Source organism: Metopolophium dirhodum, chromosome 4 (assembly GCF_019925205.1).
Source record: "Metopolophium dirhodum isolate CAU chromosome 4, ASM1992520v1, whole genome shotgun sequence".
NCBI lineage: Eukaryota > Metazoa > Arthropoda > Insecta > Hemiptera > Aphididae > Metopolophium > Metopolophium dirhodum.
The window spans coordinates 19304604-19330629 of record NC_083563.1 but is presented as its reverse complement, the minus strand read 5'-3'; the positions used below and the strand labels follow the sequence as shown (position 1 = coordinate 19330629).

General features: G+C 34.0%; 2 protein-coding genes across 3 annotated transcripts in view; one reads left to right on the top strand and one right to left on the bottom strand.

The window, feature by feature from the left end:
- The window catches only part of LOC132942578 (uncharacterized), a 166412-nt gene that overhangs the window by 63525 nt on the left and 76861 nt on the right, over window positions 1-26026 (bottom strand). The window contains exon 3 of one of the 2 annotated variants that reach the window (XM_061011121.1): window positions 15305-15408. The exons of the other annotated variant lie outside the window; for it this stretch is intronic. Within the exon in view, the coding sequence (XP_060867104.1) occupies window positions 15305-15362 (58 nt within the window). The 5' untranslated portion in view covers window positions 15363-15408. The remainder of the gene's footprint in view (window positions 1-15304; window positions 15409-26026) is intronic. 2 annotated transcript variants of the gene reach the window in all.
- Window positions 9271-25485, top strand: LOC132942577 (uncharacterized). The gene is made up of 3 exons (XM_061011120.1): window positions 9271-9380; window positions 21497-22064; window positions 24025-25485. The coding sequence occupies exons 2-3, from the start codon at window positions 21585-21587 to the stop codon at window positions 24424-24426; spliced, it is 882 nt and encodes a 293-aa protein (XP_060867103.1). The 5' UTR covers window positions 9271-9380; window positions 21497-21584; the 3' UTR covers window positions 24427-25485.

The following is a 26026-nucleotide window of genomic DNA, read 5'->3' as shown; positions in this document are numbered from 1 at the left end:
AAAAGTGTGCTGCGTTTTTCATGTAAAGTCCGTTATGCGACGAAATATCGTATTCGATTATCGACGAGGCTATACATACGCAATTAAAACGCAGTAAAAGGTATAATTATAGCCTCGTCGATAATCGCGTAAAATGTAATTTATTCAAAACGATATATCAATATTGGTCGGGTTGTGTTTCTCTTGCGATCTTGTTGTCTATAATCATCATTCGATCGAAATAATAATAATATAACAGTCTCGCGGCCCCGGGACTATACTATATGTTATAATATTACTACAACCGCCTCCATTTTCAACGATTGGAACATTCGGAACTATTTAGAGATTGCGCGGTTATTCGGTACTGGAACCGGTGACCGTCACATCGGCAAGACTTTGGCAGTCACAAGTAAACTTTTTCCTTGTAAACTTGCACCTTTTCGGTATCTCGCGCAGTGTACAACTACTGCTGTGCACGTTTATATCTTATGTGGGACGAAACTCTTCGGTCCAGCGTAATCTCGTTATAAAACCATTTGGTCTCGCATGTCTGATTGAATTATATTTTTGAAACGACGATGTATCTCAACTGTGACTAAGTCGCAACAGTGATGAAAACTCAACTTGGTCTGTACGCGCACAGCGTGCCTAGTGTCTCGTTAAAATTTAAAAACTGTTAATATTACATTTTTTTTATATATATATATATATATATGTATCGTTTTTCGGTGGAATTATTGAAGCCTTTGATCGGTTCAAATCCGACGATATACGATCCAAGCTTAAATTATCGATTATAATCGAAATAAGTTCGTATCGAAATAACTATTCATATATTATGATTTGCCCATTATCAGCCCAAAACAACTATTACTTCTTTGGCTCACTTTCCCTAATGTCATTAAAAACTTACCGATGTGGTCCGGTCATAAATTTGTTAGATAAAAATAATAGCTATAGCTTTGATGTTGATTAGCTTTTGATAAGACCTCACGATTACTTTATATTACTTATATCTTACTTTCGTTTCTAAATCTTAGTCTCCCAGTTATCGACCTAATGATTTGTGAATATGTATTTATTGATTTAAACTGTCCTTTAAGTAATTCGATGATTCATAAAATAACAAAATTCTTATGATATTAACTATTGTGATATACAGATGATCACATATTAATATAATTCAAAAATAGTTTTTTCCTGGATGTAGAGCAGACATTTTATCAAGTCAGTATACCGGTCTGTCTTTACTAAATATAAAACATTAATGTCAATCCTCATACTGATAATAATATCGTATCCAGCGAAATGAAACTTGTTCACAAGAGCGTAGGACACCCATTATCGAAATTAAAGTGGATGTTTCTCAAAGAGTAGAATAATTGCTTCCATGCTCCTAAAAATATACGCCACTAATCAGTCCATATCTCCAAATACTATCGCACTATTGTAGGAGACTTTGCTGATGATAAAGTATTTTTCGCCACATAATTTAACCTCCAGACATCTGCACAATACAATATGCAAACATACCTATATTTACTTTCTCTTTGTTAAAACTAATGGAAAATTAAAGTTAACGAAACAAAGTCAACGCATCACAGTTTCAGTCTACAACTCAGAGAATGTCATCCTTCATAGTTTATACCAACTTCTCCCATTAATACAAATTTACAAAGTACTCGTTACTTAGAACTTAGGAGTAACACTTGACCGACGCGCGACGCATCACCTGGCCAGCACATAAACACAACCATTGATTATACATTTATATAATCAATGACACAACATAAATGTATAGAATCATAGACATGTATCTAACATCTAAACACATTGACTTTAATCATAAAATACTTATATACAAGTTCCTCCTTAAACCATTTTAGACCTAGTACTTACGCAGTGCAAGTTTGAGTCTCAGTAAAATCATCAAAAAATAATCTAAAACCTTCAGGAAAATCGCTAAATATCCCTTGTATGCATTCAATTATTATAATTATACCTTACACAATAGAACCTCAATGTTCCTCTCGTTGTCGGTAACAGTAGTACACTATAGACCCTGCACTCCAAACTTGCTACCCACCCGAAACCACTAGGTAGTTATAATATGTTTACTAGGTAACCCCGAGGTGACTGAAGCGACGTTAATGCCGAGATCTCGAAAATATTAAAATGTAAATAGGTATACATTGATATCGTGTGGTACTACCAACCAGTAATCTCCCCCCCCCCCCCCCAATCACGTGATATTATAGCACCTATTCATAATATTATACTAACCGTAAAATTTACTTATTGTAAACTAATTAGAGATTGTAAAAATTATAAATAAATATAAAAAAATTAAATACGTTATATTATAACAACAATTGTATGTAAAATGATCTACGCTTAGTATTTTTACTGTATAAAAATAATATTGGATGTTTTATTATACTATACATGCTACAATGGTATTCGTAAAAACAATTCAACACACATACACATTTGGACCGCTGGGCGTTTTATGATATATGTTTATCCTAAACAAACGGTATAAAAAACATGATAAAATATAAGAATACTATTCGTTCCTTTATCTTCGCAAATATATCAACTTTATGGATGTTATCGCTGTGCTCTACTTTGAATTTTAAGTATAAATACTACAACTTGATCGAACGTTTTTACAAAAAAATGACGGAAAATATTCAAAAAGCTTGTAGAAGGCAATCGGTTAACAATACATTTGGAAAACATCTATATTTTTTACAGTGGCGTTCAGTAGTGTATGTTTGTTTATTTATTCAATTTTCCAATTACAAGTCACAGGATTACAATAAAAAAATGTATTTACATTTTGGGAACAGATTTTTATACAAATCAATCAAGGATTAACCAAAAACCGCTTTAAGCTGAAACGGGATCAACGCAATGAATATTTAATTAGACTCAGACTATAACATTCGTCCTCTAAAAATAGCAAATATTTTATGTTGTATTGGTTATTTGTTTTGACTGCAATATATCACAATAATTAATTCAAAATATAGAATAAGTAATTAAAAATATGATTGGATTGGAATTAAAATTTAGTTATTTTAGATTCTGTGTGGAACGATGAATACTCGTATGTTGGTTTTACGTTATTGTTTTTTTTTTTTTACTTTTGATTGTGTCATAAAATATGCTTCAATATTGGCGGTGATTTCTAGTAAAAAATTGGATCTGGTTTTCACTTATGTAATTTGGTCATAAATAAGAATGTATGGTACCTACTTTTAAAAAATAATCATGAAAAACTAAAAAATAAGTTATGGAGAATCGGTTATGGGGTTAAGCAAAAACATTTTTTAACAAAATTCATTTTTATTATTTTATTATTATCCAAAAAATATTAATCCTAGATAATTGAAATACTCCATTTTTACTTTTAATTATAATTGTCTATGGAAAAAAAAAATGTTTCATAGTATTTAGATAAATTTTAAGAAATTTATACCACGGACCTATTCATATGCCGTTTTATGGTATACAGTATTAACTTATTTAATTATGATGTACAATATAATATTAAAATAATTAATAAGTTATAAAATATCCTTAGATATAAAGGGTGACATACCGGCTCCGCTTAGAATCGTTTTTCGTAGCATCATTGAATTCAAATTTAACACATCCATTACAGTGACCTACTCAATGACGAGATACGCTCGAAACCTTCCGTACAGCAGAGCTACTTCCCCGATTTCTTGTTTTATATTTAATTTAATAGTAATGGCAGTAAATATAATATCATTATAACATAACGTACTTATTTTTAAATTAAAAAAGCCGGATATAGGTAATTATACCTAATATTATAAAATTATAAATAATAATAATATGTTTTTTTTATTCTTAATGATATATTGTTTTGATTTTAAAGCAGATCTCATCCCTAAATAAACATTAATATTTAATACTCATATTCAATAGATCAAATTTTATCATTTTACTTAATTTATTCTGTTTGGATGTTGTGATGTCGTGATGTTTCAGCATGCTATTTTCTAGCATTCGCGTAGATATTGAAAGGAATATTAATTTAGTGTTGATATCCTCTTGGCCTAGGTATTTTATGCAACAAATACTAAATCGACGAACAATTGTGTTGTAATAAATAAACAAATGAATGATAAGTGACCACAAACCAATAACTAGAACTATGAAAAGTCCTCTCTCTTCGTTTACCATCAGTTAAGACGTAAGAAAAGAAACCTAAAACGGTTGTTTCTCTAAATCGGTTCTCCGCACTCACAGTAGATTAATAGACCACCTTCGGTCGAATTTCTAACGCTAATCAAGATGGTTATAGTGGTTATAACTCCTTCGCCTCCATCAATTGTCATAATAAACGTTGGTACCTAGGCGAATTTTCTTGCATCACCAAAAAACGTATCGGCCTTGCTTGGTTCAACTGGATATTAATACCTATAACTCCACACCTTCATATTTTGTTCTGCACATTTTCATGGATAATACAAAACATTCTTGACTAAAGATAGCCAAATGATAATTGTACATTTCACATAACAAGAGGTGATTAACATCGTGAAATTACTACTAACGGTTGGCCTTTTTAAATTAAGACATCAAGCATATCACGCGTCTATATTCAAAAATAAAACTATCACGAAATATTATATTGAATCTTAAATATTTAGAGTAAGTAGTTTTATAAGTAGTTTTAATACTTTTTTTAATTATCTACAAAAAATAAATTTAAACTATTGAATAAAGGACTCAATAAATTTAATATATTTTAAGAAAATATCTGTAAAACTTTTCATTTAACTGTAGGTAAAAATATAGATAAATATAAATGTATAAGCTAAACTCATATTGCAATTTATTCTAATATTTTTGATCAAATCTAGTTAATAATATTCAGAATAAACTTATAATGTATACTATATAATACTGTTATAGATACTGAGTTATATATTTACTAATATATTATTTATGATACTTCAAAACTGTTCTAAAACTTTTATTTTCCAAACGGGTCGAGTAGGTAAAAGATTTATTTAAATAATTTATTTCCACATAAAATATTTCGATAGACACACCCTCCGAATTCGTCTTAGCACACTATATATACCATATACGTAATCGTTGTTTTCTCCAAAAACTGTGTATTTTAATATCAATACTAAACCTATTAAAAGTACGATTTCCAAGGTTTACGAACCATGAAAGTGAAGCTCACGATATAAGGATCATTATAAAACTGGATACCCCTGCTCCATTTGCTACATCCTGCCAAGAACATCCAGGAATTAGTCGACATTGACTTCTCATGCCAAAAATGCATAATCACTAGACTCTTTAAGTACACTCTGGATTAAGAAGAAAGTATAAAAAGTTGAAGAAAAATATTTTTGAATTTAGTAAAGCAGAACAGTATACATTAGTTATAGTGCGATTTAAAATAATATTTATAAGTATTATTATTATTATTATTATTAATGTCCGTACTGAATAAGATAATATATCCACGTATAATCCCGAAGAAAGGTGTAATATTAGTTAATATTTATTTCCACGAAAAGCGTAGTGTTTGTTTTGAATGTTAAGCAAACAATAATAATGAATAATATGCAATACATGTGTGCAGAGTTTTTTATTTTCTATTTTTTAAATAACGAGTATGAAATAATATATAAAATGTAAACAATGGAGTTAAGTTTTTGATTTTTCTTTTATAATCAAATATTGAAATTTAAAAGTGAAAATTTAACAATACCTATTGTGATTACGAAAAATACCACGGAAAAATTGCTATACATTAGATTTAAAAACATAATTTACGCCTACTAAAATTGTTAAGTGCTGAATGAAATATACAAACACGCTATACAGTTTTTTAATGTAAAATATAATGCAGATATGTTAAGTATAAAAAATGTTATTTTAATTGTGTGGTCTATATTGTTTATAAACTATTGTTTATTAGACTACCTTTATGAATGTACGATCGTTGTGAAAGAATTATTATTAATATTAAGTATGGTTTCATTATATTTCTCTATTCTATACTCTATAGATAAGTTAAACAGAAACATATAAAATAATGAAAAAAAAAATTATAAATGTTTATATGTTATATCATTATAATATTGTTAACTGTCGTAACAACGACTTATTGGATTGTATGGATTCTGGTCTGTTTTAAATTGAATATAGCTTATTAAAACAATTTTTTAATAATATATACCTATATTATATTTTTGACATAAAAATTAAATAAAATATTTTTATTATATGAAAATAAAACCACTTAAAATTATTTATTGTTAATCTAATATTACTAACAATAATAAATTATTATATTTCTGTAAAAACAATGTCTTTATTTTGATACCACCAACATTTAAAAATTAAAATTATAAGCTATAATAACAGTATAGAATAATTAATTTATAATTTATATACATTACATAATCGAAGTATGTCGAGTTGAATTAAATGTAATATTATGTTTTCAATGTTAGATCAAACGTAATAACTTAAACAAAATATGGTCATCGAGACGATTGTAGCCTGAGCAAAGAGACAGCGCGTATATAAATGAATTTCTCCTCGATGTTTGAGTTATTGTTGAAGGGTATACTAAACTAGTGAACAGTAATACCAACATTATTTCTTACCAACTTAATTGAAAATAATAAAGTAAGTATAAGGTAGTAACTACTACTTTTTTCATTTTAGTTTTAAGCACGCACTCGTGGAAATACAAATATTTTTGCTTGGTAAATACAACTGTCATTATTGAATGTAAAACTCGGTGTTGTTTTTAAAATAAGTGACGCGATCGTACTAGAACATTTTGTCAGTTGTTATCCGGACGTATCCCGCAACGTATCCCCCAAATGGCGACAAATACGACAGATAAAACAGTTGTCGTAAAACAGCAGGCCCAGACCAAAATAATACGTATTTACGACCTCGTATGAATAAATGATTTCGATTGTGAACCTAAGTAATAATAAGCTGCCGTGTAAATATCAGATTTCCATATACGTGCGTAATATTTTGGTTTGATCAAAAAGTAACGGACGTATTACAAAGCGTCCAGCAAAAGGTTTTACGACTCGTTTAAAGTGACCAAACTCGTGTAAAGGTATACCCCTCTATTATGCAGTCTTGACCGCGTACACAATGGATTATCCCGCCGCCGCCGCAGATATATATACATTATACATAATATTATAACAATGTTATACCATAGCCTTCCGAATGTAAACATCGAACTTTATATTTTCAACGTTTATTAAAAAACAAAAATAATATATTACTCTGCGCGAAGGTATATAGGTACAATAAAACTTTATTGTTGAACACTCTTGTTGTTGTTGTTGTTGTTGTGATATAAAACGGAAGGTTTTATCAATACCACAGCAGTGTATAATAATAATATTGTAATACCTATACGTATGACGTCTCTAAACTTTCGTACCCTACCCGCTGTCAGATGGAAATGTACACCGAATTAATAGTGAGTTCAATGCGGTGCGCTATTAAAACGGCAAAAGTGAGTGTAAAACAAACATAATATCACACCTGTTTCGTATACGATAGCAAAACGCAAGTCTTTGAAAATCTGCAACCAGCCGATTATGTCATACGATTTACCTACGCCTTAGTTTGATAATATCAGGACGTATTGGTGGTAATTTCACGCGTTGAATAAGGGCGCAAATTTGTTCGGGTTATAGAAGAGACTCTATTTATTTATTTTTAGTATAAATAATACATAGCGGTGTAGACTGGATTTTTTATTAAAATAAATGTAGAACTTTGCGCGTGCGTTTGACAAAAGATGTTCCTCCCTCCGTTGATACAAACACAGATATCGATTCCCTCTGTTATTGTTTTCAAAATGTATAAATAGGTCGTTCTGTTAAAAAAAAATGTACCTACAGTTGTAATTAGACATTTTTTCATCTTATATTTATTAATTTTTTTTTCCGTGCCATCTAACATTTCACCAATGCGTCTATAGGCAGACATAATATTATGTGAGGCATAGATCGAATTTTGATCTAAAATAAATGTAGTATTATTTTGATACATAACATTATTAGGTATCACTTGCTAAGAAATTTAAATATAAACGATGTGAACGTAATATCATACAATTTGCAGGTATCCATACGCAATATGCACCTCCCCATTTGTATAGGTATATACCGGTGTATTTTTCTTTTGTACGTAATCCGGCGAGTTCAACCCGCCTTAAAGTAAAGCGCAAGTGTTTAATAGAGATCCCTCCAATGAAACTAAAAACACATCTGCAGGCTAATCTTTTATTTAGCACACTGCTCTTGGCTTTATCTAAACCAAACAGGTACGGATACACGAACTAGGCCATTGTAACGATGTACTTTTCCCGGGACTCGTCGCAGAATCACCACTGGCATACCTACGTATGTATGGCTTAACAGTTCGTAAATATTTAAATGCGCTTAACGAACTCCGCGAAACGCAATAATACAGCGTGAGCAAATATATATGTAAACTATGCACGCGTATAATAATATTATATTTAAGTGTGTGTGTGTTAGGGTTGCTCTCCGCGTATTCTCACGTTATCCAATAGTATCGTTCCGACGTTTATAAAATGTTTATCCGAAATATTCTTCTCTTCGAGTAGAAAAAAAAATCATCAGAAGATTATCATTTATCACAATATACCTACATAATTTGAATAATTATATTTTATTATAAAAGTCGAGTAAGTTGTTTTACGTATTCTGGTAACGCCGTGACGGACCCGCGCATACTTATTATTAGTTATTGTACTATCGGGTCCCGCATAATTTATTACTATATTAAAACAATATTATCGTCACTGCAAAAACTTGAAAGCTACGCCAGCCACCGTCGACCTTCTCGCAAAACGTTTTTAATCTTGAACGACATCGCGTATGCGCGTACCGACTAATTGTATTAAACATTTTCCGGATTAACAGATAATAATAATAATAATAATAATGGAAAAAAAAAATGCGCACAGATCTACAACAACAATAATAATAATAATGAACTCCGCGATTTGTCATGCGACATATCCGACGATAATCCCGTTACCGCAGTCGGAATTTGTCACCCTACCGTGATCGGAAGTTTTTCGCGGCATGATTAATTTTTGTTTTCTCATTGAGGACATATCACATTAGTGTCATTATCATTAATGCCCCCCGGAAACTCGAAGACCCGATTCACCACGGTGCATGGTCCACTGAAGACATTCAAGGGCAGTCGGCTGTACCTGGGAAACGTGCCGCGTTTTTTCAACCATCGGTCAGTACGTTCTGTGTGCTTAAAGTGTCTGTATGTTGCCCGAGAATTCCATCGACACAACAATCATCGTGAGTAACACCACTACTGTAATATGTTGTATTTTATTAAAATTATTATTGCCACACTATTTTGTCGCCATATCACACTGTCGTTATTGTTATGCTGTTGTCGCTAAATTATACGCGTACCTACCTATGTGAGGAAAACAAAAATATAAAATATGTGTTTGTAGTTGCTGTGAGGTCGGATTTCTATCGATTTCCAGATTATCGTTTCAATCTCTGCGCTGTGATATCAAATCGTAAAATAGATTGAAAAGTGGTATAGTGTTTCGACTTTCCAGTATGGACGCCAAACATGTTGTGATAAATTTTAAATAACACTAAAATAGAATATAAAATCAGCTTTAGAATTGTTTTGACTGTGTAATATTAAACCAGATCAAACAGTTCCGGGAATGAATTCCGATACCCGTCAAAAAATGTATACCTACTATGATTTATAATTTATTCAAGTATTATGTGTTATATTATGTTTTAGTTTTATTCTGTTACTTATCGGGAATATAAAAATTGTTTAGAAAAGTTTTTTAGTTATAAAGTTATGCAAGATTAATAGCTACGTTTAAGACAGGAGTTTTAGATCAATCAAACTAAAAAAATTCAATTTTCAAAAATAATAATAATTTTTTATACGCGATTAAATGTTTTTTTTTGTTTTTTTTAATAATGCTGGTGGATAATTCACATTTTATTTAAAAACCAAATAGTTCTCTCTCTATAAACATTTCTTTCTTTACCGTGTAAACAGTTTAATTTATAATATCTAGTTTAATTGAAAGTAAACAAAAGCGGTATTTTTTCTCTGTTAATTATAAAAGTAAGTAATTTACAGAATAATTTATAGTAGCATAAAACGAATAATAAGTAGGTGTGTAATTCTTTACACAATAAGTAATTGAAGGTAAACTCAGGAACTGTGACAGTGAAATTAAATTATAAACATTTTTCGTGAAACTAAATCCAAATTATTGTAATTACCAGCTAACGTGAATATTTTAAAATTTAAAATATGATTATAAATTCGTAAGATCAATCGATTCGTTTCTCAAAAGATAAGAATACCCAGCTTTAAGCACATTTCTGACGTAATATGTGTTAACGACTAGCCTAGAATATCGAATGATAGTAAAAAACCATTAGCTGATGTTACTATTTTGGAGTTCCGTTCTATTAATTAGTGATTAATCGATATCTACACCATGAACAAGTAATTTCATTAAGACTGCACAGTAATATAATTATAATGACTGGTAATGTTTACGCTATTTTGTCGAATTGTCGTAGTTTGAAATCGCTTGCGTTTAATTATGTGTTTATAAGTTAATAATAAAAACTACCCTAGGCTACAAAAAGGTATTAGGAATTAATATTAAATACAAATATAATCACAAAATGTTTAGTGGATACACATATATAAGTATTTAATTCAGTCAATGATAATTTTGTTCAAAATAAAAGTCAAATATTTTCACTTAGCTAGAATAAAATAACATTTTTTTTTAAGCTATTTTACTCAAAATCCAAAGAAGTTTGCATGAAACTGAACTATTTATTATATTATTCCATTCCAAGAACTCATTACATCTATATTACAATTAAAGAGGCCCTAACAAAACTAAAATGTATAACCATTGATTAATTAATTAACAAAAATTGAAACTCTTTTTTTCGTTATTTAATTTTTAATAAAATATGTGGTAACAAATATATTAAAACAATGAAGTATATAACCAGCCATGTATTTATTTTATTAATTAATTAAATTAAATTTTCTTACACTCGTGTAACACAAAACTCACTGTAATGGAATTCTCAACCCTGAACCAAATCAAACTCATGTTTCGTTGTGTGTATATAATATAATTATAATAATTTGCACTTTCACATATGAATAAAATAGAAGCAATTTTAAGTGTGAATCAGTCATGTATATCGGACTGCTATAGTTGCTACGACGGCCACCATAGCAGATTTATATTATATTATATTATTATTATTTCGAATAAAAATGTGCTTGCGATTTAACAAATTTTATACCTCCCGTCGGTTCGCAGCAGCCGAACATAATATATTATAACATATTGTTTCATAACGCTGGGCGTTTTCATAATTCACGCGGTCTGCAGAGAGAGAGTGAGGGAGAGAGAGAGAGAGAGAGAGACTATATGGTTAATATTTTACAGTGGCGTGAGAAATTTCCAAGCCCTCTGCCCTGCCGATCGTAAATTATACCGGTGTATATATTTTTGTTTTATATTTTTCGAGTCCCCGAGAAGACCCCCGCAATAATAATATAACGCGCACGCCCGCGGCCCATCGGAAGCGAATTTATTCGGCGTGCGTGCACGTCTCTCCTGCTGCAGCGCACCCCGACACCCCCGACCCGCAGCCGCCGCCGCAGCCGGACGATAAATAATTTAACCGGATTCGAAACTGCAAATATTTTTTATGTCCAGTAATTGGCCGGGGAGAGGTCGTTACTGGGATAACCGGATGCTGCCGCGTCTGCCACCGGGCCGACCAGCGGTGCATATATATACTGTGTTGAAGTCTGATTGATTTCTCAGACCGGAGACAACGGCGACGGGCAAAGATCCGTCCGATATAGTTGAAACGGTATGTGTTTCGTTAGTACGTGTCGGGAAATCGTTTTTCTCGCAATCGTTTTGCACTTATTGCCCCGTTTCGGTAGGGCGCACTGCATACACTGCGTACGCCATTGCAGCGCACTTTTTGTTAATCTCCGCAACGTCCCCCCCGAAGCGTAAACGAACTTCCGTCAGAACGCGTTATACCTATACGATCCACTATCGTTCCCTATCTCGGTGGGGGCAAAAAAAACTTCGAACATCTCCACGTTATCTTTTTTTTTATCCGCGCAGACTGCAATAACGAACAGCTCGTGGGCTGCTCGATTTCTCGCCGAACAGCTATATTATGCGGTCGGACTTATACCAATCCCGACATTACAACAATATAATACAACACGACACGAATATAGGCAAACGCTATAATCACCGCCTCCGATCGTTACAATAGCGTCATTACAGACGGACCACTGCAATTTAGTCGTCAAAATTCCGTTTCTCGCCACAGCTACGCCGTTTTAAAGAAACGTGGTGAATACATTTTTTTACGATTTTCCATATTTGTATACTGTAACTATAGATAATGATCAAGGCGATTGTTTGATCACAAATCAATAATTTTATCAAAAAAGGTATTTGAGTGGTACTTTTTGAAACATTTTTATGACTACGTCGGTAATAATTAAAGTTACCGCTTTTTTTTACACTTGTGAAATGTTGCAACGTTTCAATGTTTCTGTCTGGCGATGTAAAGACATCCAGTGTGCCTTCAGTTCCGGCAGAAAAACTTTTTTTTTTTTATTACTTATGTTGCACAGACACCTGTGTCGTCCCTAGGGATCCGACAGACAAACAGCCAACCACCGAAACCTGAAATTTTACTAGTCAATACATCGGTCGGCGAAGGTGTTCCCTAGAGATACATATTACGTATAAAGTATATACAATACACATAGGTTAAGTCATATAATATTATGTATATATGTATAAATGTTCTGAGGAGGTTACTATTAACGAGGTACTTAACGGGGCAGCGCTCGATAAACTATTTTCCCAGCACAGGTTCGATCGCGATCTATTATGCATAGACATACCACCACCTGCCGGGCGGTCAATCGGATATGGATTAAAAGTCAAAAGTCGACCTCGAAAATAACAATTAGGTATTTATTCCGAAATTCGTGGTTTTCATTTTCATATAATATAAAGTGCGTATATCGTTCATCATGTGTATGTTGCGTTTATTGCTCTGAGTCGACAATGATTATATGTAGAAGGAATCGATGCAGGACACATATAATATAATATAATGTCGTCGTACAGGAAACTATGGGAAGAAAATGGTTTTTTCTTTAGTATCACCGTTGATAACATATTTCTCAGAACATTTATGTGTATCAAACACATCTATATATGTTTAGATTGATATAGAGATTACATGTGCATGGATGGAAAGCTTTGAACTGCTAAAGTAATCCATAAAAAGGTCGAGGGATAGCTCCTCAACCCGCCTGTACCTATATATTTCAGGGATCGGTAAATGGTTCGCGCCACTGCGGTGAGACCATCATAATATATCACTGTTGCTCATCATTAGGTTAGTCGAATCCGTCTCTCCGCCCTCTGCCCTCTGCCCCCCAAGTCCCAACCGGCCATGGACACGCACGCACGGGTGTTTGCAAGTCGCAGGCATCTTCACGGTTTGGCTGCGTCAGACACGCCGCCGCCGACAAGGACGACCGCTCGCCGTCACGGTGAGCGCCCGCGCTGCACGCCGCGTGCGAATCGGCCGCGACCGTGATCTCGATCTATCGCGAACCACGAGATGCGCGTGAAAATGTAACGATGGTTGCGTTTATCGCCACGACGGTCAAAAGTCCTCCTGACCGAACAACCGTGGACGATAATTGTACTACGATATGACTAGGTGTGATACAATATTGTATAATAGGCATTCGATCGTCTCAAAAACCCGCGAAATATCGGTTATGGTTTTTAGGCGAAGGAATTCCCACCGTCGCGGGTACCGCTTCCACAATATTATGGTCCGCATACGGTTTTCTTCTTTTACTGTTACGCAGTGCAATATACATGCAAAGTATTATAATAATATTATTACGAATTTATTGTCAATGCATCCAAGCGTATTTTTTTACGTAAGCCATTAAATATAGATAAATAAAAAAATTAACAAAGGCATACACAAAAATAGTATAAGCCGTTCCGAAAACATAACATATTATACATTCCTCTTAAAATTTAGTACATAATAATAATAGGTAATATGTAATCAAACATGTATAGTTCTTAACGCCAGAAAATATACATTTATTTTTGTTTCATTGTTTGGTATTCATGCAATCGTTTTGAAAACGATGTTGTAAATCGAATTCTTACACATTTCGTACAACACCTAGTTGTAATTTATCGTATAAGCGAAAAAGACTTAACTAAATTAAAAATATTTCGGTATTTTATTTTTTTTATAACAATTATAACAACAATAATAGCATAATAATAACAGTAGGTATTATAGTAGGTATATTAAAATAGAACAACATACTTTTCACGTTATGACAAACAGCTGTGGCAGGTTTTCCGTGAAATTCCTTATGGAAATTTGTCAATAATTATTTCGCATTCATCCATATTGACATTATCTAATATAACGATTAGTCATTCAATAAAATATAATTTAAAACTTCCGCGTTTTTCATAACTTAATATGAGTTTGTAGACGGCTCAAACAGCATTCGATGGCGGAATAGTTATGCGTATGTGAGATTCGCCGTATCCTTCGCGAGTTTACCGATTATCAACGGAAATGTGTTGGGAACAAAGTTAATGCCATGATAAATTATCGAAAGTACGACGAACGATGCACGGCTAATCATTACCATTTTGCAAAACAAATTAAGCTGTTGGGATGGTTTTGGGCTACCGCGAAACGATTTTGTCACGTCGGTTTTAAATTACATTAAGTCTTCGACCTTCGACATACTTTTGGTTAAGTTTAAATATTTGTCAATCGTGCCAATCATCATGCCATAAACATTTTTTTTTTAGAAAACTAAACGGTTCATTAAGAATATTAAATAAACAAATAAACAATGATAGTAAGTATAATAAACAACAACAACAAGATCGGCTCAAGCAATAAAATAAAAATTTAATCGCCAACTGGCGTATCGCGTTGTTCGTGTGTGAGTGTGTCGTATATAGCAATATATAGATAACAATATAATAACATAAGTAATATAACAAGTAAAAGACATCGCGTGTTATCCAAAGAAGTATAGAGAGATGAAAAGAAAAAATAAAGATGAGTAGTAGCAAACGTACCTAGTCTTCTAATTCTGAAAAGTAGGTAATGCAACTGGAGTATTGCCGAGGATTCCATTATTTATTTTGGTGATCCCTTCAACTCCGTACAGTGTATGGAAGAACTTTGGCAAACAAACAAACACAAATACATTAAAAAAAAAAATGGTTGAGCTGGAGAAGAAAATCATATTTTGGTGTTTATTATTATTTTACACAGTTATACTACATAATATAATAACACAAGACTATATTATTATTATTATTATTATAAAATTGTAATGGCCGAGCTGCACATGTTCGTCATGGCGTATATTGGCGCCACACCGATCGGTTGCAATAATAATAATAATTATTGTCACTGCGACGTATACAATATTGTAAAACGTGTTTGTCGGGGTGGAAAATAAAAAAGCATCCAGTCACGCTGCTGTACATTTGACATCGTACGCGAAATGAATGAATAATCGGAGTAAGCGATTACGAGCAGTGTGTGAGCGTACGTAACACTATATTTTAATAAATAAAATATTTTATATTAATATTATATTATATTATGTGTATCGCGTACACTACGATAATATGTCCCGGCGAAGGTTCGTTATTTGATCTATTTTAATACCTACCTAATATAATATCGTGAACATAGGAAAATCAATATTTTTATATTAAAACTGTTATTTTGGAAACCATTATAATATTATTATAAAACACTGTGGCCTATATTATTATACTTTGGCATATCATTCTGAAAAAAAAATAATAACAAAAGCCGTATTTTTCCGGGACATTAATTTTTTCTGACAGTCGAGCATTCATATCGGTTCAAAATATTGTGCTGTCTCCGCCTTATACAATCGTGGAAACCAGCCGAACCAAAATTGTGTTGTTGGCTTTAATATTAGAGTGCAGAATTGATCTGTTATCATAGTATTTTATTGACACTACTTTTAATTTTAAATTGAGCTATAACAATAATATAGTACCTACCTATATTGAAATGCTCACAACTCGTTTAAAAGTTAAAACATCAATAAAAGCTCATAAGTCAATTTTTGTATTTTTAAATTTAACATAATATAGGTCTATTCACTCTAGTAGAAATTCTAAAGCTAACAACACTGTTCGGCTGAAAATATATTCTACGCTGTTCGTTTGTAAGACGGAGACCAACGCATTCGGGCGAGGCGTCCTCGTGGCCAGTGACTTTTTTGTATCCCCGGGACATGGAAATGTGATAAAAAGTTGCTCAGTACTGCTACTACTACTACGCTATATACAACTAATACTAATACTAGTTACTACTATAATAAAATGACGTAGGTACGTATATTACACATATTTAAAATAATATACGCACAAGTGTGTGGTAATACGATGACTCTGGAGTCGGTGACCGGAGAGATGATGATATTATGCGAAGAATACAAGTATAGATGCATGTACGTACGTATTTCGTGATTTTCCTCGCGTCTTCCACATGATTCAATTTGGTGAAAAAGCTTTCAGACAAATTATACAATGGCATAGAGAGACATAGAGCGTACAGTGCAGCGTACACGTCTTGGCGGCGGCGGCGGCGCTCCTATACCGTCGGGGATGCATTACTATACCGGGCACCCATTTTCTCGGGCCAAAAATCACCAGAGCCATTAGACATAAGTTACAATATACGTGTGTGTGGGTGTGGGTGTGCGTGTGTATTTTTACACTGTATATAGTTGTGTACTATGCACTAGATCGTTCCCGGGACTTTAATGTCGTATAGATTTCCCGGTGGATTTTAAGTCTATACGCCGCCGCCGATCCACCCTTACACCACCACTGTCGCGTATATCGTGTTTGACGACGAATACCGCGTCCGTCCCCGTTACCAGTCACACGACCTTGGTTTGGCCCGTTGCCAGTTAAAGTTTATTTTACCCAAACCATAATAATAGAGTCGTATATACAGATACCGATTTGGGCGATTAAGATATCAAACGATATTTTACTATAATATAATGATAACAATAATAATATGCTCTCGAAACCATTCATCGTTAAAAATTGCAAAGTATGCCTAATGTTGACTTCCCAAAATTATGGTAGATAATTATATTATTATTAAATTATAAATAATCATTGATAATACTAGGCATTATACATTAATCATAATTATAAAATTATGAACAAAAAATTTATTATTTTCTTGTTGAATCGGCCAATACTTATATAAACTTTCTCCCCTAATCGGTTTTATCGCAAAATATGATTAATAGTACCTAACTATTAATATTTTATTAGGGTCCAAGACTATAATAATATTAAGATAACATCAGTTTTTGCCACGATTAAAGATAGTATGGTTGTCCAACGAATCTTAAAAAGTGTCTACCGAATTTAATCTCCTATCGCTTATTTGTTGTAGTCACTATAAATGCAATTATTATTCAAATGTAAATTGAAGTTGCGTGATAATCAGTAATCACTATGACAAATAAGCGTTAGTGCGTAAATCTCCAGCTGTTTAATACTGATTATAGAGATTCATTTCGATAGACACTTTTCAAGATTCGTTGGGCAACCATACTATATCTATAGTCGTGGTATTTGGAAATATATTATCTATCTATATTAAAAACAATTTACAATTTATACGTACAGACTATTATCAGCTTTGTATTTTGATAATATTTTCCACATAATAAAGAATAAACTAATACCATGCGCTAATCGAAAATGTATACTTATATAGTTATAAATTCAGAGGTTTCATTATGATAAGCTAACATTATTTGATAAAATCAAACGCCAATCACTCACTTTAAAAATAGTTAATCGTTAAAGTAGAATTTTGAACAAAAGAAACTATTAAACTTCAGAAAACTTCGAATCATACATTTTGAAACTCTCCGCATAAGTATTGTGTTACGTTAATTTTCATATTTTACAGTTCAGCCATTGAGTTTAAACCAAAGACACATATTATTTCATTAATCACTTATATGTCTGTATTGCACTTAACTGCCGCTTATTTTAAGCCTGCCCGTTCAAAAGATTTGTATTAATCGTTTCGTATAAATATAAACGAGTATTAAACTACAAGGTATAATATTATTAAAACGTGACATTTTCGATTTATTCAAAGAAATGTTCTACAAGCATTTTGTTGAATAATTGGACGATAGAATCAAATAGACGTTCGTCATACTATCTGAATAATACTGAAAACACTTCAACACGCATTACTATTACGATAATTTGTACAAACGAAAAATGCAATAAACTCACGCAAGCTCGAAAAACAAACTAAAAATGGGATTAATTGGAAGGTGAACGAACGATGGGGGTAAACGGTTCAAAGTTATAATAGCCTATAAAGTCCACACGTCTGAAATTCCACCAAAAAAAAAAAAAAATGATGTACTTGCTTGTCTTACTTTAAATTATAAATTATCAAATATAAATTTGTCTGCCGCCTAACTAATTTTGTTTTTCGTGTATTTCACGAGATTAATTATTATATAAACGGGCAGCGACATATTTTATTATTCTACACATAACCGGAAGTCAAAGTTTTCGTGAGGCAACAATATTATATAAAATATATTATTATATTATTATACTCGTGTGGATTTACAAGTGTGGCACGCGCAATATAACATTATTGTATTTTTCATATTCGATAAAATAACGGCGGGATTACGATCACGTCTAAATGTCGCCAGAAACTAAACCATGGTTATGTGTACCTAACGATAGGTGATTCGACGATGTGTGTTTTTCGAGTCCATTTCAGTAACAATATCGCGTCGACGGATCGAGAAGTCACGTCTAATGACGTCGATGTCGCATTACCGGTAAACCGGGTTCACGGCGTGGTGGAATCGATGGCGTTTATCGCGGCAGACCGTTCGGGATGATTAACGACGACGACGACGACGGACGAACGAGCTTGTATGGAGGCACAACGCTTTTGAATCCGATTTTCCGCTCAATATACCGCGAGAGCGACACATCGCTGCACCGTAATTGCGGACGACAGTTGACGTGGTTCGATCCTAGTTGTTCCGTGGCCACACACGCGGGAGGAGCGTTTATAGTCAATTTGTCACCACCGCCACCGTTATTCGCGACATTTTCGTGAACGATGGGGGAGGGGGGGCGAATCACGAGGTGTTCTCCCGCGAGTGTGTAAAAAAAATACGTTCACCGAATTCCCGGGCGTGCCATTAGCATCGATTTCCCGCTGAAATCCAGTATAGGTAGGTCTGAGCAGGTGTAGGTTAAGGTTTGTATAGCTAACTCGCGCTACGACACGGACATGTGCGACCGGTCGCTGGTCCGCTGCCCATTTTCGACTGATCCGATTATAATATTATTGTTATTGTGGGATTTTTCGCTTTGTAGTGTTTCCGTCAAAACGGGGTGCGTATGTTAAGCTCGTCTGACTAACGGCGCCAGAATCGATCGAAACGTCGCCCGAAAGGAAGGCGTTGTTTGTTTTGCAGGTGCGATACGCGCATATTATAAAGGATAACGAAGGGCCTAACCATAGTATTGCGGGAGATTATGCGCGCCCGGTACAAAGCTGCGAGCACAAAGAACCCACGAGTGACGATGACGAGACGTATCGCCGTTGTTATGTTATTATTATCGTTGTACATGCGACGAAATTGGAGTGCCATATCGGTTGCCACTTGTCGTGGATGCGCGACGCTTTTGTTCGGCTGATACGAAGACGTTTTACCGTGTGTGTGTGTGTGAGTGTACAATGCTTGTCGGATCCGGCGACAGTCGACAAACAATATTCCCGAGGATTAAAGGGTTAAACCTTTCGACAGTTTCTCGACCCTTTAAGAACGGCCAACAAGACAGTGATGGTGGTTGATGGCGGTGGTGGTGGTGGTGGTGGTGGTGGTAGTCGTCGTAGTGGTCCGGGGTTTAAGTCGAGTATGTCGAGGGATTTATTTCGGATGACAATTATTTTTTTTCCCAACGTGTAATTTGACGACGCTTGTCATGTCGCTGTTGGTCATAGCAATAACGCGAATAGGCCAAGCGGCTTTTCTTTTCTAACATCAGGCGGGCAAACAAATTAAAGTGTACAAAGTGCGAAATTCTGGGCGGTTTTTGAAATCGAAAAAATCTTCTTATGTTTGACACAGCGACATCTGCTAAAAAATATATGTGTTGGATGTAAGTTGCACTTAAACCCTCTGACTCCGCCGGCCCATCGCCTTGAATTGTGTAAATATATATATATACAACGTTTGTCGATTAATTTTTCTCGTTGTTCTTCTGACTGTGTTCAAAATGACACGATTAGGGAGGACTTAAGCCCAAACACTTGTTGATATTCCGCCGAGATACTACACCGCAAACTAAAAACGAATCATCCGAACGTGTGTAGTACCTATACGCACGAATAAAGGTCAGCGTTTTTTGGAACTCGTACAAAATCGCCGTTCGCGCGATGATAAAATATTAAAAAGTCACTTGTGATCCATTTTAGAGATATATGATTTTAAATAACCTTGCAGGTTTTTAATCGCTTTACATCCGATCAATCGACGATATACTGTGGTGTTAGACCATGATAAAATATTTTTATTTGTAATGCGGCGTATGGTTCGATGGTTCAGACTGTGCTGTCATAGAACATAATATCGTACAACTATAGCATTATTATTTCGAGTAATTTAGACTTTTATGTTTATCGTATAGATAACAGAATGTTACACGTATTCGATTGGTATTAGTTTATAAAAATAACTGTAATAATATGATAGCGGTCTATACCAAAAAGTTTGGTAATAGAACTTTTATTTAAATCTACGTTAAACCAGCTGGCGACCGCCGTGGAAAACTCTACGCCAGGAAATAATTATTATTTGTTTGTCGCACTATTTGGCTAGTGCCAATATATACTTACTCGCGGTTTTCGGGGTGCGAACGCTTCTCAATAAATTATGTCCTAATTGCTTAACACATAGCAGCCACCGACCACCAGTTTATTTGACGTAGACCACTAAATGGGTTTGCTTATTTTTCCAGCTGCTCTAAACGACTGGTTTGGTTCATCAGTGTACCTACATGACACTGAGTGTAAAACTTGTATACGAAAATCGGAAAATCGGAAAATCGATGCAGCGAAACCTTCGTGGATCTTTAACACATATTTTATTATATTAACAGTTTTAACGGGGTTTCTGTGGTGTTTCGTTGTAGAGCCATCCCAGAGCCAGCGACAGTTGTACAACAAGAGGACGAGCAACACCTTCTCCTTCGTCGTCATCGCTTTTATAACTGCGGCATAATGTGGATTACGTGGTTCGTGGCCACCGCTTGTGCGGCACTGTCCATGCGGGGCGCGCACTCCAACGCCGGGCTGACGAGCACTTCGTTCAGCAACGAGCTGCGCACCGGTTTCGCCAGGCTATTCCAAAATGGCATCGAACAGCCACTGCAGCAATCCCCGTTCGTGCTGCTCAACCCCACCGAGTTCCAGCCCGGGCCTGGCCAGCTTGTGCAGCGACCGGCACCGTTCAGCCCGCTGGCGAGCACGGGATACCAGTTACCGCGACCTAGGTACGAGTTGCAGCATCTGTCGTGGGTGATTCCTTATTATTATGTCCCTACCAGGTACCTGCCGCCGAGGGGTGGCAAGCGGCCCAACGACGTGCTGGTGATCGTCGTCAAGACCAGATCGAATTGCACGACCCCCGCGGCCAACGGGACAGCACCCGCTGACGGCGACAACGACGGCGACGATGCAGACGACGGTATCGACGACGACGTAAGCAGCAGTGGTCATCCGTAAAAGATATACTTATCCGCATAAAGACGCGTTTCCATGTCCCAGAGTTTGTTGAAAATCAAAAAAAAAACTGTTTTAAAATATTAAAACGCGTTTTTTCCAAGTTTATTTAGCTGATTTTAACACGTTTTAATTGAATTTAATACAATATAAAAACGATTTAAAATATTGGTATGGGTTTACTAATATATGTATTAAATATTTAAATACAATAATATAGAAGTTAGGTACAAAAAGTATGTTTGATATGTAAATAAAAATTATAAGTATTGCTGTGGGTGTACATTGAGATTAGTGAATTGACGACTAGACAAGAGTTTAGCACCAGTATACTATAATAATAGAATCACGTTTACCTGTATTAAATAATAACCTCATCGATAATTATTTCTTCTTTCAAAATAACATAATAACATCAGATCATATCATTGAGAATAATACAATATTATTATTATTATTATGCAAATATACAAGCTTATCGTAGATTGCATAAACAGAAATATCGATTCGCAAATTCCATAAATTAAAATAATATGATACCATTGAGTATTTTAAATCTTACGGTCAAGTTTTAGGATGATAAGTTATAACATCCACGAACAGAGCGCCAATCAGTGTAAATTAAAGATATATCAAAACAAGAAAAAATGTATCTAATATTACTGATACGTTTTCAAAATATGTGAGCATACGACCCAATCTTATCACAGATCACCATTGTAGAGGAGTAGAGGACAAAATTTCATCATTGTAACCGGTTTCGTGTAATATGTATACTTTATTGACAAGATTATATTTGATTATATTTATACTTTTTTGAAATAATTGCAATACATCACACATTTAAACGTTATGAAAAATTTTCCCTTCCACATATGGCTTTTGTTCGTCGATTACCAAGTCTTGACCCAGCAGTATGTTGATCGAGATTTTTAGTGGATATTTCTCAATTTTTATAAGAAGTGGATATGTCACAGAGCTCAATTTTATAAAACCTAATACTTGAGGTATATGTTAGCTTCAATGTATGAAATACGTTGTTTTATTAAATAACTAGTTATTCTATAGAATTCCAAAATATACTCGTTAATATATAAAATACACGGTTTTACTAGTTAATATTATGTAGAATACCATTTAGGTTTTCGGTAATGTAATCAATTTTTTAAATTTGTAATTTGTTTAATATTTTAATAGTTCTAATAAATTGACGTTGTACAAATCAAAATCGACTTTTTAAAAATGAATTTTTATATTTTATAATACTATTACTGAATCTATATATTATATAGATTCAATAATAGTTTTAAATACATTAACTAAACAGTTATTATTAGTTTATAAAATATCTAGTTTAGTATGTAGAATAACTAGTTGAAGTATGTATTTATGGGTCTATTCAATACATTTACTAAAAGTACCCTTAATTCTATAGAATAACTAATTATTTTATAGAACAACAGAATTTCATACATTAACGCGCTGGGTGTAACGAATACAATTAATTAAACACATACCCGATATAGGGAGGTAATAAATATTTAAAATAATTTATTAAAATGTATAAAGTAGATACCTATTTAATTCAACACGAGTACTTTAGTATGGATAAGAGGTGGGTGGGTATTCCCTAAAATATATTTCCCGGAGTGGGAAATACCTACTAAAAAAAAACTCTCAATCATCGTCTCAGTTCTGCGTGTTCCCGGCACGCCCACTTTGAGTTTTCATAATATGAAAAAAAACTCTGGACCATCGTTCGATACCAAATATAGGTCCTCCGTTTTTACCGAAAAAATAATTTTCCATGAAAACTCGATGTGGACACGTAACTCACTCTGGCCACTCGTCCGACCTGCACTTGTCACCTGTATTCATATTTTCGGCCCTCTGAATCGCGTCATGTGTGAACCTTAAACGATATGTCGTGTGCTCACAGGGACCGAATCCGGACGACGACGTCGAAGAAGTGACCATCGTCGCGGGCGGCACGGAGAAGGGCAAGGAACCGTCCCGGTGCGTGTGGGCCATCCTGTCGTGCTGCGCCCCGTCCAACACGCCCATCCGGTACACGTGTTTCGACGTGTTGGGCTGCAGCACCGCGTTCTGGGACACCAACCCGTGCGTTCCGGCCATCATCAAGACCGCTTTGGACCAGGCCACCCAGTTCTACGGCACGACCATGGCCACCAACCGCACGGCCACGCCCGTGCCCACGCCGCCGGCCGTCCCGGCAGCGGCCTCCACCGACAACGTGGTCTCCCTGATGACCGGCACGTCCGCGGCCGCCGCTTCGCCGGTGGACCAGACCACGCCGGCGGCCACTACCACCGCCGCTTAGTCGCTATTTCCGCAGCAGCTTCCACGCTTCGCCGCTCGCCCGGCAATCAATCACCGACCATAATATTATTATTGTAATATTTTACGTAAAACTTACGTCGTTCACAAAACTCAGCTAAGCCGAAGAACAGCAACTCGTCCCGCAAACTGATACGATTCGACTTGAATATTATAAAATATTTTAATTGATTTATCTTTTAAGTGCAATTTGTCGTACACCTAATATTATAATTATTATTGTATAAAACGTAACATATAGTCACTGACGAAAGCATAATATACAATCCGGTGCCGGATCTGGGACATTATATTATATTATGGATGGTAAAAAAATTGTTTTCTTAATTTATAGAGAATTGCTTTTACGGCAAAATTTGCGTTATTTCATTTTTTTTTTTTTCAAAAAAATCTCAACTTACTGCTTTATTAAACGCGTAAAACAAGATATTGTATTGTAATAAAAATACAAACATTAATAGAACATAAAAGTTTTTTCTAAGTATTTAATAAAAAAAAATTAATAACCAGCGGACGGAAATATTTTAAAAACTTGTTTCATTTGGCTTTCTTCGTTGCAGCTAAATCGTTTGTTACATCATCATAATCGATTCTTCGTACATTTCTTCGTAATTTTTTTATGCTTCGCATAATATTTTTCTCTGTTAAATATAAAGCTAATAAACATGTTTAAAACTTAATACACGGTGTATAAGTACAATATAAATAAACGACTGCTAACTAAATCATGAATTTTTAATATTGTTTCATTTTCCTTGCGGTTCGTTTCTTCTTCCAATTCGATTCTAGGCTTTTTTCATCTTATGAAATAAACTTTGATGTAGCCTTGTACGAAAGGCGCCTGAGACAAGGTACCGTCTTCCTCATAGATCCGGCACTAATTTTATCAAATACTATATAATATTGCGAATAATATAATTAAATATTTTGTGAATATCATAATTTTTTTGGATAAATTTCGTTTTCAAAATAATATGTGATATCGATTATATTTTTCTCGTTGAATATAATAAAATAAAATAGTATTTTTCATCCACGTTACCTCCAGCGTTACACAACTTTTTGACTATAATCATTTTCATTTAGCACATATTATTGATTCTCCTTAAAATCCAAATGTTTTCCATCCTCTCCACTGGTTCTTTTTTCAACAAACATTTAAGATTATAAACTGAGTGAAGAATCGACTAATGGTTTTGCAATGTTTTTTTTAAATCGAAAACGCTTCTTATTTTCGTATGTATCAAAAACTACATATATTTCATTATTGAATGGAAACACATCACAAATGGCAACTTTTAAAAATTTGCATCTGTTTTAGCTTTTATAAAGAATTCGAAAAAAAAATAGAAATAATTTACGTCGCTACCGTAAAATATTCAAGATTGAAAATCCATTTACGGGGATGGATTAAAGTACATCACAATTATAGTGAAGATTTAAAATCAGTAGTTTTTTTTTCATCATAATTATTATTATAATTATTTATTTGATTGTTTATTGTGATTTAAATATAAATCCATATAATAATTATGATAACTATATATTATAAACTTTTGTTACCTACTTAATACTATATGGTA